An 18,882-nucleotide genomic window follows, 5' to 3' on the forward strand; every position below is an offset into this window, starting at 1 on the left:
GTCCAACAGTGAAGGGAAGAGGGTGTTTTCCTCATGTATGCCCTCCTCCCAGGCTCCTTCTCTTCTTTTTGCTGCCTTTCTCTGCTGTGGAGGAAGATATCAAGAAGAGAGTAAAGGGAAGGACAGCTAATAAGGATTGGAAAGAAACAATGGGATATGTAGACACTCGGAACGCATGGGGGGGGGGCTGAGAAAGACAACATGACTGACAGGCTAATCATGAATCCAGAAACAGTTCTCACTACCGTCCCATGTATACCACCCTTTAGGGATTAAAGGATTGAGAAATCCATGGTTAGATTTAATGTGATGTCCCATGTTCTGAGTTGAATGAAGTGCCAGAGTCCTACCAGTTACGTTTAGAACAGAAGAAAAAATAGCTGGTTAGGACCGTAGTGAAGACAACATGCACTTACCCACCTGTCTGTGTGTTGATACAGAAAACCAGCTAACCTGCAGGAGTGCAAAGAGAGGTGGGGAGAGGGGACTGCAGACTGACTGGAGGCATATAGGAACTACACTTGGCATCTGACAGAGAGCCTGCTGAGACTCTCATTGCCTGTCTTCTCAGGTTTGTTTGCCCTGTGTCCTTTCCTAGTATATTTCTCCTCAAGCTTAAGCAGCTTCTTAAGTTAAAAGAAGGACTGAGAATGCAACATAATGAAAAGAGAGAAGACAACAAGAAGGAAATACCACACTACCAGTAAACCCTCTATAACAAACATCTTAGTTCGGTGAGGAGTCTAATAAAGAAATACTGTAAACACAGTTAAATGTTAGCTGGACAACAACGGGCTTAAACGTACTGTCACAGAACAAGGGATCTTCTGGAGGCAAAGGATGAGCTATCAATGTCTCTTGTGCATAAACTCAGTGATCATCTGCTGAATTCATTAGGTGGGAAATTTCTTCCTATAAAAACCCTCTACAAATGCTTTGGGTGTGTTTTACACAGATTGCTCTACAGGTTGTTACAGCCTCACTCTTTAAGCAGAAAGGGTATGGGATAGGTAGGGTGTTAGTTGGGGGGAGTGCAGGGGAGGAGGGGAGGGAGAGGGAACTGGGATTGACATGCAAAACAATCTTGTTTCTAATTCAAATTTTAAAAAATGGAGAAAAAAAAGATTTCTATGGCTTTTCTCCTACTGCAATAAGAAACTAAGGCACAAAGAGGCCCAGGAACAAGTTCAAGGTACCGAAAACTGTAAACAGCAGTTCTAACCTGGAACAAAGCTTCGCTTGTCCTCTGAGCTCTTAATGACTTCTTGTAAACATCCTTGGTTTCAAAACTCTGCTGTGGTGTAAAGCCCCTGTTTCATGGAGACTTGGAGATTGAAATAGTCCCAATGCCTATCACAGGCTCCATTGTAGGTAAGAAAAGGAACATGGCCCAGGAAGCAGATACTATAGCACTTTCCCTATCGCACAGCGGAACACTTGAAAGCCCAAACTGCTGGGCATAAAGCTCTACCCACCCATTTGCAAAACCAGAATCTGCAGAGAGAGAAAGAGTCAGCCTGACCCTTGACTAGCCCACCTCTTCTGGAAAATGTGTAAGGTGGGGCCTGGCATCTGATTTCACAGGCCTGTCACTGGAATGAAGTATATAATACAGATGGAAGTATTTATAAAGAATTCATAAATGTCAGCTATAAGGTCTGCTACACAAGTTTCCTAGAGAGAAAATGTCTATTCTATGTCTACTCGTCCCAGATTGGAGAGCAACAACAGGTCAAAAAAGGGATTCCATCATCAAAAGATTCTGTCTAGCTTGGTGAACCAATAGATTTACTGGAATCACTTAGAGAAGCAGGGTAGCATGGGCAGCTGCATCCCTGAGACACCATACCATTGTATGACTGACAGTTCATAAAAGCTGTCATCACTTGAGTCCTCTACACAGCGTACTCACACTAATGAAGAGTCTCCTTCCAATAGTGTTCACCCTATAGATTATATATCCCAGGAAGAGGAGGTAAGGAACCTCGTGGGTTTTCTTCTCCCTCCATGTGGAAATGTTGGTGGTTCCAATCTCATGAGGGTCAATTGCAGGTGGGCACAACTGCTTCAATTCAAGATAGCAACAGTAAGCATGTCCAACTCAGAGGGAATGGCCATACTAGATCTTCCAAGCTCCACATCCTAAATACTTAGGAACAGATAGGTTTATCTAAGAATTTTTTAATGCATTTTAGAAAGGTAATGTATACATTCTGTTAGCCTGTGTCTTTTTATAGGTAAGTAAAAACCATTAATATTGAAGGAAATTAAGGACCATTGAGTGCTTACTCTTTTTTGGTTTTGATTTGTATTGTGTGTGGATTTACCCTGCTTTTTCTTTTGGTTGTTGGTAAAGTGGGATTATCTATTGCCTATGTTTTTTGTGAGTGTAGTTAACTTCCTTAGGTTGGAGTTTTCCTTCCAGTACTTTCTGTAGGACTGGATTAGTGGTTACATATCATTTAAATCTGGTTTTGTCATGGAATGTCTTGTTTTCTCCATTTATAGTGATTGAAAGCTTTGCTGGGTATAGTCTGGGATGGCATCCGTGTTCTCTCAGAGTTGGTAGAATATCTATCCAGGTCCTTCTGGCCTTCAGAGTTTCCATGGATAAGTCCTGTGTAATTCTGATAGGTTTGCCTTTATATGTTACTTGGCCTTCTTCCTTTGCTGCTCTTAATAATCTTTCTTTATTTTGTATGTTTGGTGTTTTAATTATTATGTGACGGTGTCAGTAAGGAGGCCTCAGAAATCTATGGGGCTTCTGGAGGTGGATTGGTACTTATTCCTAGCATAGGAATGGACTTTGGGAGCCCATTTCACATAGAGGGATACTCCCTCAGCCTAGACACATGGAGGAGGGCCTAGGCCCCATCCCAAAGGATATGACAGACTCTGAAGACCACCCCATGGAAGACATCACTCTCCCTGGGTGAGCAGAAATGGTATGAGATAGGTAGGGCTTAAGTGGGGGGCAGGGGAGGAGGGGAGGGAGAGGGAACTGGGATTGACATGTAAAACAATCTTGTTTCTAATTTAAATAAAATAATGGAGGAAAAAAGAAAGGTAATATAATGCATCTCATTGGTAAAATACATACTGCAGGGCTAGCAATGTGCCCTCCAAGGGTAATGCTACTTGTCATCCAAGTCTAGGAACATGAGTTAGAGCCCTGAAACCCACATAAAATGGGAAGGAAAGAACTGACTCCACAACATCATCCTCTTACCACACACTTACCATGGTAAACATACACATTCCATGTGTGCATACACATAATAAAAATAATAATAATAATAATAATAATAATAATAATAAGAAGAAGAAGAAGAAGAAGAAGAAGAAATGCTTTAAAATGTGGTATGTAAAGCCTTGGTGGATCTCTGAGTTCAAGGCCAGCCTGATCTACAGAGGGAGTTCCAGGACAGCCAGGGCTACACAGAGAAAACCTGTCTCAAAAAGCAAACAAACAAAAAATGTGAAAATAGCAAATTAACCAAGTCAATTCTTTGCCTCAAAAGCTTCTTTCTGATATATTCCATAGTGAGATCATCGGTAACTCATGGACAAAAGTGTGTTTTGAGGGGCAGCTGAGCAAGTGGATTCCTACATCCTATGCCATGAGGAAGGGCATTATATGCTAAGTTTAATAAAGTAGGCCATGGCAAACCAGAGTATCCTTCAGCCTTCCTCAAGACTATAAACATACCCAACATCTCTGAAGATGGAAGTCATGCATCAGTCTGACACGACTTTTTCTGTGTTGGGATGAAGTTACACCTAGATGGCTGCAGTCATGCTAACCTGTGGGCTTGTACTCACTTTTTCTGAATCACATAACTCTCTTTGGAAGGAGCATGTTGGGAAACCAGCATCCTGCAAGGCCACAGCAGCAGGAAAGTGAATGTAAGCACAGGTGCTTCATTTCTCAAGGCTCTGTAACAGTGTGTTGTCTGGCTCAAGGAAACATCTCCTAATGCCAATTGGAAGCGACTCTGAGGCAGAACCACTCTTGTGAGTGCCTGTAGATTCCTGGCAATTACAAACTGTATCAAGCTTCAAAGTTGAGGGATAATTGCTTACACAGCAGCATGTGCCTACTTCATTCCCTAAATCCATGCATTGTTATTTCTCAGTTTTATCTCAAACTTCCATAAATAAGTCATGGATCATTTTGATTAATTTTGATCATTTCATTTTTAAAGTTAAGGTTAGAAACACCTGAGCAATCTACCTGGATGTCAATCCCTTCACATTATGCTGGGGAAAGTGCATGTCCTTATTAAAAGCACAAAGCTTGAAAATATCTACTATAGGAGGCCCAGAAGGCTGCCTGAGGCAATCAGCACATATGGAAATTTTTCTTCTATTATTTCTACTTTGGAAATTTTCTATTTTCTATTCTCTTTGCTGGCACATTCTGGGACTCCTAAATAGTGGGATATTAATATCTGTCCTCCACAACTAAATAGTGGGATATTAATATCTGTCCCCCACCATTCTTAGCTCCAGTGAGCTGTGCTTTGCATCTCAGTCTACATTTCATGCATGAAAATGAAGAGAAATGAGTGCCCATCTTGCTAAGGAAAGATTGGTAAGCTGTGTAGCATGAAAGCCAAGCAAGACAGGATTCAAAGAATATTTTCAGATTAACTGAGAGGCCAAGTAAAATAGAAATGAATAGAATGAGAACCCAGGATGTGCCACAGCTATAATAAAATCAGCTTTCTGAGAAAGTGGGAGGAAGTTGAAAAAATGAGAAGTAGATACAGCTATTCCAAATCTATTTGCTATGGCATAGAAGAAAAGTAAATGGTTTCCTTAAAAGGTATATAAAATTAAAGGGAGTTTGGTTTTGAAGGTAGAGGTTGCTATTATGTCTTGTTTGCTATGGGAGCCACCCCAAAGAATTTGAGAAATTCAACTATACAAGAAGAAGAAAAGGTCACTATGGAGTGATAGTCTAGAGCAGGCTGGGGTGCATGGAACCTGAGGCTCAGGGGGATTTGCCTCTGATGTAAACAGTGTGATTTGCTAACAGGGAAGCAGGCAGAGAACACAAGCTGATAACCAGATGAGGGAGAGACAGGTAGCAGGGAGAAGAGGCAGTTCCTCTCAAATGCAAGTGTTCTTTTTTTAGAGCAGACAAAGCAGCAGGGATTTTACCAGTTTCCCAGAAAGGGAAATTGCATGGGAGTGACTTTAGTGATATGTAATTCTCCAGTGATCTTACCAAAGAGGAATTCCTGTCTGCATGGGAAGCACTGAGTTAAGTGGCATGGGTGATTAAAATGCTTATCAGGAGATAGTGAGCTTGGAATCAAGATTACAGAAGAAGTGATGAGCTTTGCAAATGAGAAAGTCAAAGTGTGAGGAGGTTGGGGTTGGATGGTTACACTGAAACCTCAAAACCCAGGTAAGAAATGGTGGTTGTTAGAATTAGGGTGTTGAGAGTCCCTCAAGTGACCATGTGTTCAAGGCTTAGACCCCAGGTGGTGCTGTTTGGAGATGCTGTGGGTCTTTAGACTGTGGACTTGCTGGAAGTCCTTAGGCCACGTGGGATATGTTTTTGTTTGGGATTGCAGGATGAGGGTTTATTGTTCTTTGTTTTACTTAGTATGAGGTAATGTCCCACCATGTTTTTCATCTTTCCAAAAGTCTAGAGAATGGGGCTGCTCTAACAGACTTGAATCTTCAAACCATGAGCCAAAATAAAACTTCTCTTTTTAAAAGCTAATCAGCTTTGATATTTTCTTGTGGTGCAGGAAAGCTGACTACCAAAGTGATGGGCATGAAGACAATGAAATAAGCCAAGTACAAAAGTCTTAAGTGACTGGGAGTTGGAAACAGGACAGTGACAAGCAAGGGTATCTGCACTACATTTGTGAGGGGCAAAATTATGCTTTAAGTTTTAATTACTGTGCCTAAGAGACCCATAAAACAAAAATGCCTCTAACCTGTAAGCCTCTTGCCCAAGGACAGATACTTCCTGAAATACCAGAGACTATTATTTAAGTAAGATAACAAATCACATGGTTTTGATCCTCTAGACAAGTTTGTTTGACCCAACTTCACAGGATATTCTTGATCACATGTAGGCAGGAGGAACATAGGTAGAAAGCATGTCAGAATATATTCTTGCCCTTGATTGAATCTGGTGGGAAATACATAGCCTTATGGGTTTGCCTTTATAAGCCTTTGTCAAAAGTGATTTGTCGTCATTTTCTGGGAACCTTGGAATGGACCTGACCAGAGTCCATCATTCTCACCAGTAGTATTTAATTAAAGTTTGCTTCAAATTTGGCTCAAAAAATGTGGTAGTGTCTTATTCTTTTCCAGTGACATTAGCACATTCTTGAAATAGGAGGCCCAAGACTGTTGGTTTTCAACGGAGAAAGGAGTAGAAATGACTTAGAAATTATGGTGATTTGAATGGGCCCCCCATGGGCTAATATGTCTGAATATTTGGTCTTCAGTTGATGTCCAACTGTTTGGGAAGGACTAGTTGTGGCCTTGTTGGAAGAGGTATCTCACTGAGGTTGGGCTTTGAAGTTTTAAGAGACTCCTGCCATTCTCAGTTAGATCTCTGGTCCTGGTGCTAATGAGTGGAGATGTGAGCTCTCAAATTCTGACCCAGAACCATGCCTGTCTACCTGTTTCCATGTTCTCTGCCATAGTGATCATGAACTGTAACCTCTGAAACCATGAACCCAAATTAAATACTTTCTTTTGTAAACTACCTTGGTCATTTTTTTCATGGCAATAGAAAAGTAACTAAGACAGAAAGACAGCCATCTTACTACCTTGAGACTGCAATAACTACAGTTCTTGGCCTTAATGAGTAGGAAGAATCTCCAGGACTATAAGCTATTTTCTATCATAAAGAGAAGATGAAGGAACAGCCAGAGACCAAGTGGAGTTTATGCAGAATTTGCTGGGTGGCAGTAAGTGAGCTGAAGAGTGAATAGTGACTGGCATATTGGTCCAAGTAAAATGTTGAGTTGAACAAGTGAGGTGAGAAGGTGGGTAATGATGATGAGGAAGCTTATGCTCTCAGAGATGAGACTGAAGACAAATAGTGCTAAGACATGTCAGATTTAATCCTTGAATGAATGGCTGGAGGAAAATTTTAGATTTGGCTCAAACACCTTGACTGGAACACTGGGTAATTGCACCATCCTCAGATAAGTAATCAGTGAAACAAAAGAGTAGAATAAGAAGTTGAGTATAATACGGGCTAGACAGATGGCTCAGTGGTCTCTTAAGTCTCCTGCACTCACACACATACACACACACACACACACACACACATACACACACACACACACACACACACAACTTAAAATGACAAATAATTGAATACTTTTATGAAATGTGATAAGATAACATTAGAAAGTAAATGGATACACTCTTTTATTCAGAAAGCTTATTTGCAATTCCACCAGTAGTACACACACACCATGGATTCCAACCCCAATAGCCAGCTCTTATCATGAAGATGCAGGATGGGGAGGTGCTAAGCCAATTTATTCTCTAGAGTGTCTGTCAAAATACTTCCTTAAGTCTTGAGTGGGAAGATGAAGTAGAAATCTTTTTTGTTTTCCACACACATATTTCAGTTATGGGATTCTGGATGTTACAAAAGTGGGGAGAGAATGATTAATGCATTCCAAAAACTGATGGCTTTGTTTGTGAAAATGTATCAGAAAAAGAAATACAAAGCTTAGACAGAAGGATGGTATAATTAAATTGTAGAGCTTAACTGTAGACAATAACTTGACTGCCAATCCAATTAATTGGTTCCATTATATAATTTCATAGCATCCTCTGTGTGTGAGATAAATAGCAATCACTGCAACAGCAAAAATAGGATGTTTCAGATGTGGTGTCAGTAGAAAAGGAGAAGAGACTGGATTAGAAATGTATATTGACAGTCATCACAAAGACAAATTGAGCAGGAGAGAAGATGCACAGAACATCTGGAGTGCTTTGTAAGAAAAATTGTTCTATCGATAGATTAAAAACCTCTTAGGAACCACCTGCAAATGGATTTTCAGCAATTTTCTAACAAGGACATGCAGGTCATTTATTAGAAAGAGAAAGAATCTGAGGAAAAAACACGAATTGTCAAAATGACTCTAAATAACTAAAGGACCTGTGCCAAGGCTCAGTTTATTGTTTTAAATAAACACATTATGGCCAGAAACCCCACAGCTTAAACCTAAAATACTTTACCTGCTTTAATTATCCTACGAATGTAGTCTAGATTATTTTTAGGGGCTATCTATTTGGTCACTAGCAATTTTTATCTTCATCTGTGCCAGCCTTTTTAATGACATGATTTTGAGCAATCTATGCTTGCTAGTGTTTATTAAAGATGTAACATTCACCCTGTTGAAACACTGTGCTTATCACAGGACTTCATAAAGATTATGCAGTAACACAGGACACTGGTTACCTGACATATGCCCGTATGTTTATCTGCTTGCATGCATGCTTGCACATGTGTGTGTGTGTGTGTGTGTGTGTGTGTGTGTGTGTGTGTGTGTGTGTGTGTGTGTGTGTGTGTGTGTGTGTGTGTGTGTGTGTATGTGTGTGTGTGCATGTATGTGTGTGTGTGTGTGTTATGTACGTGTACATACAGGCAGGCATTCATACATTGCACCTATAATGCTGAGGGTTGGGTTGATCCAAAATGTTCGCCGAGGTCCTGATGTGTGGAAAGGAACACAGTTCTTCTTCTAAAGGAGGAATATGCTTGGCAATGCCAATAAAGGACTTGGGCTTGGCCGTGGGGTAGTTGCTTATGGCCTGAGAAACCAACTTATCCCATCAGTGCCAAGGATACTTAGTGTGCTAATCTCTGGTGTCCTTGAGATATCATTTGTTTCCCTTGTGGAATATTGTTTGATGGACTTCCCACTGACTTCTCCCATGTATGATAGTTTCTGCTGACCTCATCCATTTTTGCCCCTGGAAATAGTATATAAGATGTTGTACTTCTTAATAAGCTTGGTCACATGAGCCATCAGCTTGTGCAAGACCCCCTGATCCCAAACAATACTGTCTTCTTTATTTTCTCATCTCCTGTCCTGCCCACTTAGGATCCTATCACAGAAGGACGGACTGGTCCAGGTCAACCTATGTTGTTTCTTGTGTATAAACTGCAAAGCACGCATGAGGAATGTTATAGGCAGTTTGAGGTCTAAGCAGGGTCAAGATCAGGAAGCTGTTAGAAGCCTGATAGCTTTGATGAGCTACTTCCAACCACAAGATGCTAAAAAGGACTTAAAAGGAACTCTGTGCTACACACCTTCACCAAGATTAAATATATCCTTCAGTATTCATCCTGAGACTATGGATTGGTCCCTTTAGAGGATAATAATTAAATAACAAAAACACTTGTTTGTCTCAGGAACTCGACACCTATAAAATCAGAAAAGATATCCGGAATAAAGTCGAAGTTTTGGATTCATTTCTGAGGCTCTCTAGGCTATGGTGATGGCACAAGGAAATGGATATCCAGTGACTTTTGCTGGGGTGTATGCACCCCCCAGTGGAAACATTTCTACCCTTACACAGACTTCTGGTTCTTCATCTGGTCACCAAAGCTAAGAGGAAATAAATTAACCTTGAAGATCAGAGGTGGCCACCAGATGGGAGCCTGGGAGACACAAGGAACTATTTTCTGGCCATTTCCTTGAGAGTACAAGCCGTATATACATTAAGCCAGAATACACTCACAAGGAGCAATATTTACACAGGGACTGAGCTTGTATCCAGACTGGACTACCAAATGTCTATCACTCTATTTGAGCACTATCAATACCAATAGCTACTGGAGCAAATATTCAGACAACTATCAGGTTTATGGATGCAGTTTTTCCTCTGAGAAAGAAAGCAGCAATTAGGTGAAGACTGAGATTACCACTTAACTCTTATGATGTCATCTGGTGTTCTGGTAGCCATGGTGTTGAGCCATGGACTACAACTCTTCTAAGGAGAAAAGACCTAGAAGGAGACTTTTGTACTACCCCATCCTTCTGTGAATGAACAGTGAATTATGGGACAGCTAAAACCACCTAGGTCCAAGAAGAGAAAACAGAGGCTAGGTAAGAGTAGAGGGTGGGCAAAGGTGACAGGCAGCCAGCAAGACTGTTACTGTTGGGAGACAACATCCTGAAGTCTGCTCCTGGAGGGGGTCTACATGACAATCACAAAGGATGTGACCATGAGCAAAGTTAAACATGTGCTCATCAGCTCGAGATAAGCAATGGTGAAGTTGACTCTGAGGCAGCAAGAGCCAGGACACATGAGCTGTCATTTGTGGCATTGTAGATGGTAGCAGATGTAATTATGTTGAGTAAAATAAATGTAGCACAGAAAGAGAAGCGCCATGTGATCTAATTTACATGGGAAATACAAAGGTTATTTCAAAGCATAAGGGTAGGGTGTTTACAAAAGTTTGGGAGGAATTTGAGACATGGGGGATGTGATGGGCATGATCATGGAGCACAAGTTAGAATCACACAGAAGGAAACTCTGGTGTGCTTTACACAGCTGGGTAACTATAGACACTGTCAATGTGGCACACACTTCATAAAGCTAGAAGAAATGTTACGTTTGCAGAGGTAAATACAGTTAACCTGTATTTACCTATACAGCACCCACATGGCTGCCCACAACCATTTGTACCTTCAGTTTTAGGCCTCTGTAGGCACAAGAAATACACAAGGTGCACAGACATACATGCAGGCAGAACATCCATGCACATAAAACAAAATAATAAATGTTTTTTTTAAAATGATAAGGTCATCAGTGTATTGAATCTGCCAGATATATAAGATCGAGGAGTTTATATTCAAAACAAGGAAAAATAGTCACCTTTGGTATCAGTTAGAGCAGAAACTGACCATACTAAAAACTAGAGAGAGAGAGAGAGAGAGAGAGAGAGAGAGAGAGAGAGAGAGAATATCTTGCCTTTCCTGTATGAATTATTATTCAGGGTAATAAATGGTTGACATAAGAGCATTAGTGTCAAAGCAGCCCACATAGTAAATGCAAAAGGAATGATAGAATTGGAGAAAGACCACTCTGCTGATAGAAAATGCACAGCCCTAAAGAAACACGAAACCACTCAGGCCCCTGTGCTGAACGCTAATGTATAGGGAACAGTGAAGATAAAAGAGCAAATTAAACCAATCCTAAGAATGCAATCAACTGCATTCAGCATGTGGAAAATGTACAGGACAAGTGACCTGATTTTTAAAATGCCATAGGAAGGATAAGGGTAATGTGGGAACTCAAGGGTTATATAAATCAAATTAATGTGTGGTCTCACTTGGTCACACCAATTATTAAAAGATACAATTAGATAACCCAGAACCTTAAACATAGTGTGTAGGGAGACACCCTAGCCCCGCCCAATAGTCCTGGGACAGGTACCAGGTGGACCCGGGACTTGCCCATAAGGGCGTGGTGAAGGAAAGCCCGGGTGACATAAGAGAGCTTCTTAAGGGGCTGCACGTGGGGACCCTGGGCCCTTTTGTTCTGGCCGCGCTGGCTGGGTTCTATAACCTAGCTCTGGCCTGTGTTTTACCTTGGTGTCTTCTGGAATAAAGAGACCTTAATCCTACAATAGTGTGGATACTGGAATCCATCAAGGATTGATTGATAATATATATAACACTTGGTATTAGAGGGAAGTAGTGCTTTGTGGAACATAGTGAGCTATCACACCATTGCTGTGCTCCCATTGTTCACTGTAGCTCACTTTTGGGAGTGTTTGGTGATTTAGTAGCAAAAACTTACCCCATCCTTAGCTTTCACCAGCAAGTCAAAGGTGCCTGGATCCCTTTCCTTGTCTATGTCTTGGGAGACACAGATGCGCCCATCCTGCGGGTCAATCTGGAATGCTGGAGGTGCTTCATAGCTTTGGAATCCATCATAAAGAGAATACTCGACTAAGCCATAGAGCCCCGAGTCTGCATCGGTGGCTTTCACCTGTAAGATGGAAAGAAGGTCAGCAAGGTCACAGACATGCTGACAATGATTTTTCATCCCCAAGACTGCCCAGAAAACAGAGCCCTGGCTTAGCTCTCTCCTCTCCAGCTTCCTGCCTAACCAGTCTTCAGTATTTCTCCTCTTCCTTTGGATAACTCTCCTCTCTTTCTTGGACCACTCCAATTAAAAGGCTGAGGTCTCCTATCCTTTCACTATACCCGAGTGACCTTGTCTAATCGCAAGGATTTATAAACATTCATATGGCTATAAAAACTTACAAGATATCTGTTGTTTCCCACTTTGAGAGCAGCAGCATGAACACAAACAAACAAAAAAAGCTGGACAGTAAGGGGTATGGTTTCTAGAAAACCAAAGTCAAGACAAAAGTCACCCTAGAAAGTGAGATATGCATCTCCCAGGTCAGGTTTCTATCTAGAAGAAGGGATGTCCCAGCCAGAGACCTGCATAGCCATGCCAACTAGACACTAGCCATGCCTCTCTTGTCTAGCATGCACACAGGGATGAAATGCCAGCTACCCCTCACTCATTAAAGCAGGTGCATGGACACATAACTGTCACTGCCTAGGAGGAAGTGTGCTTTGTTCTTATCCCATACATGACATTTTTATAGCAGTCTTATAGCCAACCCAACTAGAGCTATGAAAACATTTATTTTAACTAACTATATTACACTCCTCACCAAAGAGGATGAAGACCAAAAACTCACAGTGAGTTTCTAAAACACACAGTGCCTATATGTGTATGACATCGAGCATGCAGTACAATGAGGAATTAATGATAACCAATAACCAAGTAAAGAAAAATGTACACTGGTCAAAGAGATGATGTATCACCCTAGGTAGGAACAGTCAAGATCTCATTGCAATATCAAGAATAGCTATTCAAATTTTATGTTTATTTCTAGAATGTTGCATTAACATTTTCAGACCAGTTGATCAGAATAAGTAAAACCAGAGAAGGAGAAACTACAGATAAAGGGAGAGGTGGTGTGTAATGTGTCTCATAAAACACCAGTTTCCTAAACCTGCAGGCTCAATGTAATTTCTTTGATTTTTTGACCCAATCAACAGTGACAGTAAACATCTAATAGTACTTAGAATAAAAGAGACATTCTTTATCAGTATAAGCATTCATTGATTGCTTGATTGTCACACTTCCCAAATGATACTCCATCCCCTAAACAGGTTCAAGGACCAGTTCTCCACCAGCCTACCCCTTACAACACACTGTCTTGAGCAGATAACAGGAATGTGACATTGGGGGTGTTTGGGTAGCACACTTAGTGCTTATCACAAGAGTCCATCTGGCATCTGAGATGTTGGCAAACATCCTACTTAAAATTCATAGGACAGATTCATGACAATGGGCTACCTGGTTGTCCATTTCACAGATGAAACTTCTTTTCTTCTTCATCTTCATCTTATACATTTATCTTATCATCTGTCTCACACTTTCTGGCAAAATCATTCATTCTCTGCAACCAGCTAATGTATTCATAAGTCATGCTTTTCACTAGCTGGATGGAGCCAGACAATCCACAAATTTCCCTGCTACAAGGAATTCATGTCCAAATCCATTTGGTCTGTTCCATACTGACAGCTTTTAATAACTGACTAACCACTGGGTCCCAAAGACAACAACTACATCCTCTGAAGCCATGTGGTCGTCTCAACAATTTTGGCTGCATCAGCAGACAAATTCAACAAAATAAATTCTAAAATCCATTCTCAGCCTTTAATAGCATGTATAACCAAGTATTTTGGCTCATATGAAAACATGTTCCCTGTTTCCACTTTAGGGCTTTTTCTCATGGAGATTTTTGGCAAAGAAAAATATAAGGGATCAAAAATCAGAAAGAGTACCCATCTCAGTTGGTGCTGATCTGAGCTCAGAAGCATAAAATGAGAGTGTGTACCCCTCTGCTCTTCACTACCCCAGAAATACTTACCTCCTGTTTTAGCAACATACCCCACTGCCTGGTATAATGGATCTTGGATGCCTAGAATTGACTTAGAATTTTTATGGGGCTTGTAATACCCAGTGCCCATTGAATGGTGAAAATAAATACGTAAATAAATAGACAGACAGATAGAAAGATAGATAGGCAATTTAAAAACCAGAAAGTGAAAACTGCTTCCTCAGTGCCTCAGGAGGAAACCTTCATGAGTTAGGAAGCTGGGCCACAGGCCTCCATAGAGACCCTGCTGATGTCAGAGCAGGGAGCTGTTGGTTCCAGTGTTAGAACAAGCTCACAGCCTGAGCACAAGCTTAGAAGACCAGAGAGAAATACACCTCTGAATCCACCCCTTCAGCTGATCCCAGTGCACTCAAGCTCCTCCCGGCCCTCTGTGCTGTCTCGCTCACCTCTTTCACACCCAAAATTGATGAGTTTACTTTAAATTTAATCTAACTCATAACTATTCTCATTGATTTTGATTTTCCACATATTTAGTTGAGACATTAAGGAGCTCACAAATTATTTCATCTGATGTTGAGTGCCCTTGTCCTGTGCTTCTTCGGAGCTAGAGAATTCTTATCACCCTCCTCATAGTACTGTTGGATAGAATTCCTCCCTAGGAATGCACCCTGCAGACAAATGGAGAACATGGCCCTTATGAGTTTTGGCTGAGAAGGCTCTTAAAAGCAGGAACACATTCATACATGCTCCTGAAGGTCGACATGAATTCTACCATTCATTTCTTCATAGTCATCTTCTAGCTCAGCCAATGTACTTGAGAAGACCACATGGTTTTAGAGGACATACCCATTGTCTTTGGGAGCCTGGGCTTTCTCAATCATTAACAGCTGCAAGAATGGACCTATGTGCATGCTGGAACCAAGGTCTCTTCCTCAACGCCACTGGTCACAGTCATGATGGGTCCTAGCCATTCACATGAGCAAAAGACAGACATTCTTGTTGCAGTATTAACTCTTTACCTGCTCAGTTAAATGTGTGAAAACTTTAGAAAATCCCCAGAGTCCCTTATTACAGGCTAGGGAGTTCAGGGGAAAACCTTTAGGTAACAACTTGAGACAAAATTTAAAACTAAAAAAAACTCGTCTTCTTTTTCTTTAACAACTTGCAATATCGCTTCCATGGGCACATAGCAATTTTTGTGGTTGGTCATGTTTGTTTGTTTGTTTTAAAGAAGCAAAGATCATGACATGCATCCACAGAACTTCAAACAGAAAAGAAAAAGAAATCGTAAAACAAATCCCCCGCCCCCACAAAACAAATTCTTACATTTGAAGCACTTAGCTATCCACTGATCCTACATCCAAAATAAGACAGTACTATGCTAGTGGAAGTTAGATCCAACATTGAGGACCACAGTGATGCAAGCCTGTCACTCTCTGAACACAATTTTGGCAGGTTCACTAACAATGCTGCCTTGCCAAGTCTTTAAAAACAATGTTATCAGTTTTCTGCCTTATGCTCTAAGTTTTCATAGTCAGTCATAGCTAATCATTGCAACTCATTGAAGTACATTTCTTACAGTCTAGTTCTCTCTCTCTCTCTCTCTCTCTCTCTCTCTCTCTCTCTCTCTCTCTCTCTCCCTTCTCTCTCTCCTCCCTAACTGATGTGCCTCAGTTGCCTTGATGGTTCTGTGGTCTTTTTGCAGGCCTTTTAGTTCTGCAGGAAATTCTTGCATATCAGGACTGTTTCTCTTTTCAGTGCTTACTAACAACTTAGAATGCTGAGGTGTGTTAGTGTCCTTATCCTGTAGGAGCCTGTAAATATTATCTTACAGGATCAAACAGCAGCCATCTTATATGGCAAAATGGGGGTCTCTTTCAATATTTTGGGAGGAGATACTTATCCTGGGTGATTAACCTTAGATATGGTGACAAGAGTCTTGTGGGAGAGGCAGAAGCAGACTTCAAACAGGTGATGTGGCTCCAAGTCAGACAGCACCAGATGCAGAGACACGAAGAAAGAGTCTTCCTAGGCCCCTCGGAAGAGGAACGGCCTGTCCGAGCTAGGGTGTGTCATCACCAGAACTGTCAGATGTGGCAGCACAGATTCTGATTTCTCTATTGAAAGCATTGTCTCTCTTCTGCTAAAATTAAGCCCAAAGATATATGTGACACTTTCCTCACTTCTTACTGCATCTTCAGGGACCACAACACTGGTATCCTATTCATGCAGAGAGAGGAACCATAAATGCATCTTGCTTGAAAGAATGAATCAAATAGTGTACATAAGATGCAAACATGGAGCCAGCAGGGGATAAAGGACCTCGTTGCCAAGTCTGGCCAACTGAGTTTTATCCCCAGACCCCACATGGTGGAAGGAGAGAACAACTGTGACAAGTTGCCCTATGACCTCTACACACAAACCTTGGCATGTACACACACACACACACACACACACACACACAAATAAATAAATAGTAAAAAAAAGAAAAAGTGTAAAAAGAAACAAGCACAAAGCAAAATGTAGGCGAGGCAGAAGGAGTGTGTGCTTCAGACAAGTTGGGCTACACAGAGAGTTCTAGGCTGGTCTGGGTTACTTGATACACAGCCAGACTTTGTCTCAAAATAAAATAAATTCAATAAATAAAGTAAGATGCAAGCGTGTTTAAGAATAATATTCTTTACTGTTTTACTTGACCTATGCGTAGAAATATATAAAAATAAAATATTTCATAATACTTATCAACTCTCAATGAGAAACATTTTTTTTCATTTTTTCTCTAATTTTTTATTAGTTCAAATTAGGAACAAGCTTGCTTCACTTGTCAATCCCTTCTCCCTCTCCCTCTCCTCCCCCACCAGCCCCACACTCCTTCCCCCTCCACTCCCCATGGAGGGTAGGGCCCTCCAAGGGGGCTCCCCCAAATCCACAACATTATCCTGGGCCAGGCCTAGGCCCTCCCCCATGTGTCCAGGCTGAGAGAGCATCCCTTCACATGGGATGGGCTCTCAAAGTCCCTTCTTACACCACGGAAAAATATTGATCCACCTAATTCTAATTATTTTTAATTATGTGAATATATGTGTTTGTCTGCACATAGGCTTATGCACAAGAATGCAATGCTCACAGAGGCCAGAAGCAGGGGTTGGAGAGGCTGGAGCTGGAGTTTCAGTTGGTTGTGAGCTGCCTGATACAGATTCTGAGAACTAAACATAGGCCTCCTAAAAGAGTAGTGCATGCTCTTAACCACTAAGCAATATCACCAGCTACCAAGTTTTCATTCCTAAAGCAATTTGTTAATCGATACAGAGATCACAGCTTAAAACCCATAAGTTTTTGTTCAAAGCTATCACAATGTTACAATTAAAATCAGCCAGGCAAAAGACAAAGAAAAATCTCAAGGTATATGGAAGAGATAGGAAACAGGACACATATTGTCATGCTTTTAAATGTGTTTTCAAATATATTTATACTAGCTGTTAGATTGGCTAAATTGAATACATATATATACATATATATAATACTTATATAATTTATATAAGTATATTTATATATATAAATTTATATATACATAAATTTATATATATTTATATATATTATATATAAAAAATAATATATATATATAAATACATATATTTATATATGCTGAGGTTAAAGCAAGACATTATTATGATGTGCTTTATTACCTTATATGTAGAATGAAATTAAGAAACTATTAATTCTACTGCTTATTAATTGTCCTGTGTTCCACTTCCCAAAAGGTAACCTAAACAAATGGGTCAGGAAGGTGACTTGACTTGTCCTGTACTACACTGCAAGACAGTGAAAACAACATGGTCTATAAAAAGAACTGGCAGGCAGATCAATGAATCCAAAAGCAAGGTCTACAACAGATTCTGGTAAGACTACAGTTTTTGCACAATTACAAAGGAAACCACTAAAGAATTTGGGGTTATCCACATAATTGCTAGAAAAATTGGCAAAGTACGTGGAAGAAAAAAACCCAAGTTTGATATTATCCTCATGCTGAAACAAATTCTACACAGATGTTAAGTGCAAATAATGAGATCATTTAAAGCATAAATGTGTATTTGGCTGGGTCTTACCACTGGAGAGAAACTTGAAGGTAAAAGGAGATCTCAAAACTAAACAAAACAATAGACAAAAATCACAAAGGAAAAAGTCAAAACCATGATTATACATATAGTACTCTACTGTGATATGCATATAAAAGTCTAAAGGTAAATTCTGTATGATATCTGTATGCACACACACACTCAAAGTAAAACTAAGTGTTAGGTAATCTATGGAAGTAAATGATTTTTTTTATTTCATTATTTTTCTGACTTTTCAAAGCCAAAAATAATTTCATAGAAGCACGACTGTGGAAGAAAAGCTAGGCATGGAAAATTAAAGCCAAATACACCAGTCCTTGGTAGGCATCTTCCCTCTGTTTATTCAGCCAGCATGAGGGCCTCTCCCCAGCACTTCATTCCTGAAAAGCCACTGAGGGATGGATGTGACCGAGACAGAGAGCCAAAGGCATTGGCATTTCTTTCTGTGGCTCCAGAGAATGAACCCAGAGCCTCACACATGCTAGGCTGAACTACATCTGAACTACATCTCCAGTGACACTCTTAAGCCCACCGTGGCTGGCATGCCAGTAAGAAAGCACCTGTCATGTAGCAATGCCCCAATGGTCATTTGGTCTTTAGGCTGTCCAAGCTACAGGGAGGACTTCCTCCATCCCTGCACTCTAGAACCCTAAAGACACACATTAGAGAACTCAGGATGTTGGGCTTGTAAGAAGAGACAAAATACTGAGCAGAGAGAGAGTTGAAAAGACCCAAGCAGTGAACATTTCTCCAGGGAAGTGACCAAGTCCATTTTCGTATGCCTCTATCCAGGCTAAAGGACAGGCCAGAGGGCCAACTTGGCCA

At 40.7% G+C, this 18,882-nt stretch overlaps 1 protein-coding gene across 1 annotated transcript in view; it reads right to left on the reverse strand.

Moving 5' to 3' along the window:
• Dchs2 (dachsous cadherin-related 2) overlaps window positions 1–18,882 on the reverse strand; it is a 217,662-nt gene that overhangs the window by 98,913 nt on the left and 99,867 nt on the right. The window contains exon 2 of the mRNA XM_035451843.1: window positions 11,812–12,003. Within this exon, the coding sequence (XP_035307734.1) occupies window positions 11,812–12,003 (192 nt within the window). The remainder of the gene's footprint in view (window positions 1–11,811; window positions 12,004–18,882) is intronic.

The sequence above is a fragment of the Cricetulus griseus genome, assembly GCF_003668045.3.
Source record: "Cricetulus griseus strain 17A/GY chromosome 1 unlocalized genomic scaffold, alternate assembly CriGri-PICRH-1.0 chr1_0, whole genome shotgun sequence".
Classification (NCBI taxonomy): Eukaryota; Metazoa; Chordata; class Mammalia; order Rodentia; family Cricetidae; genus Cricetulus; species Cricetulus griseus.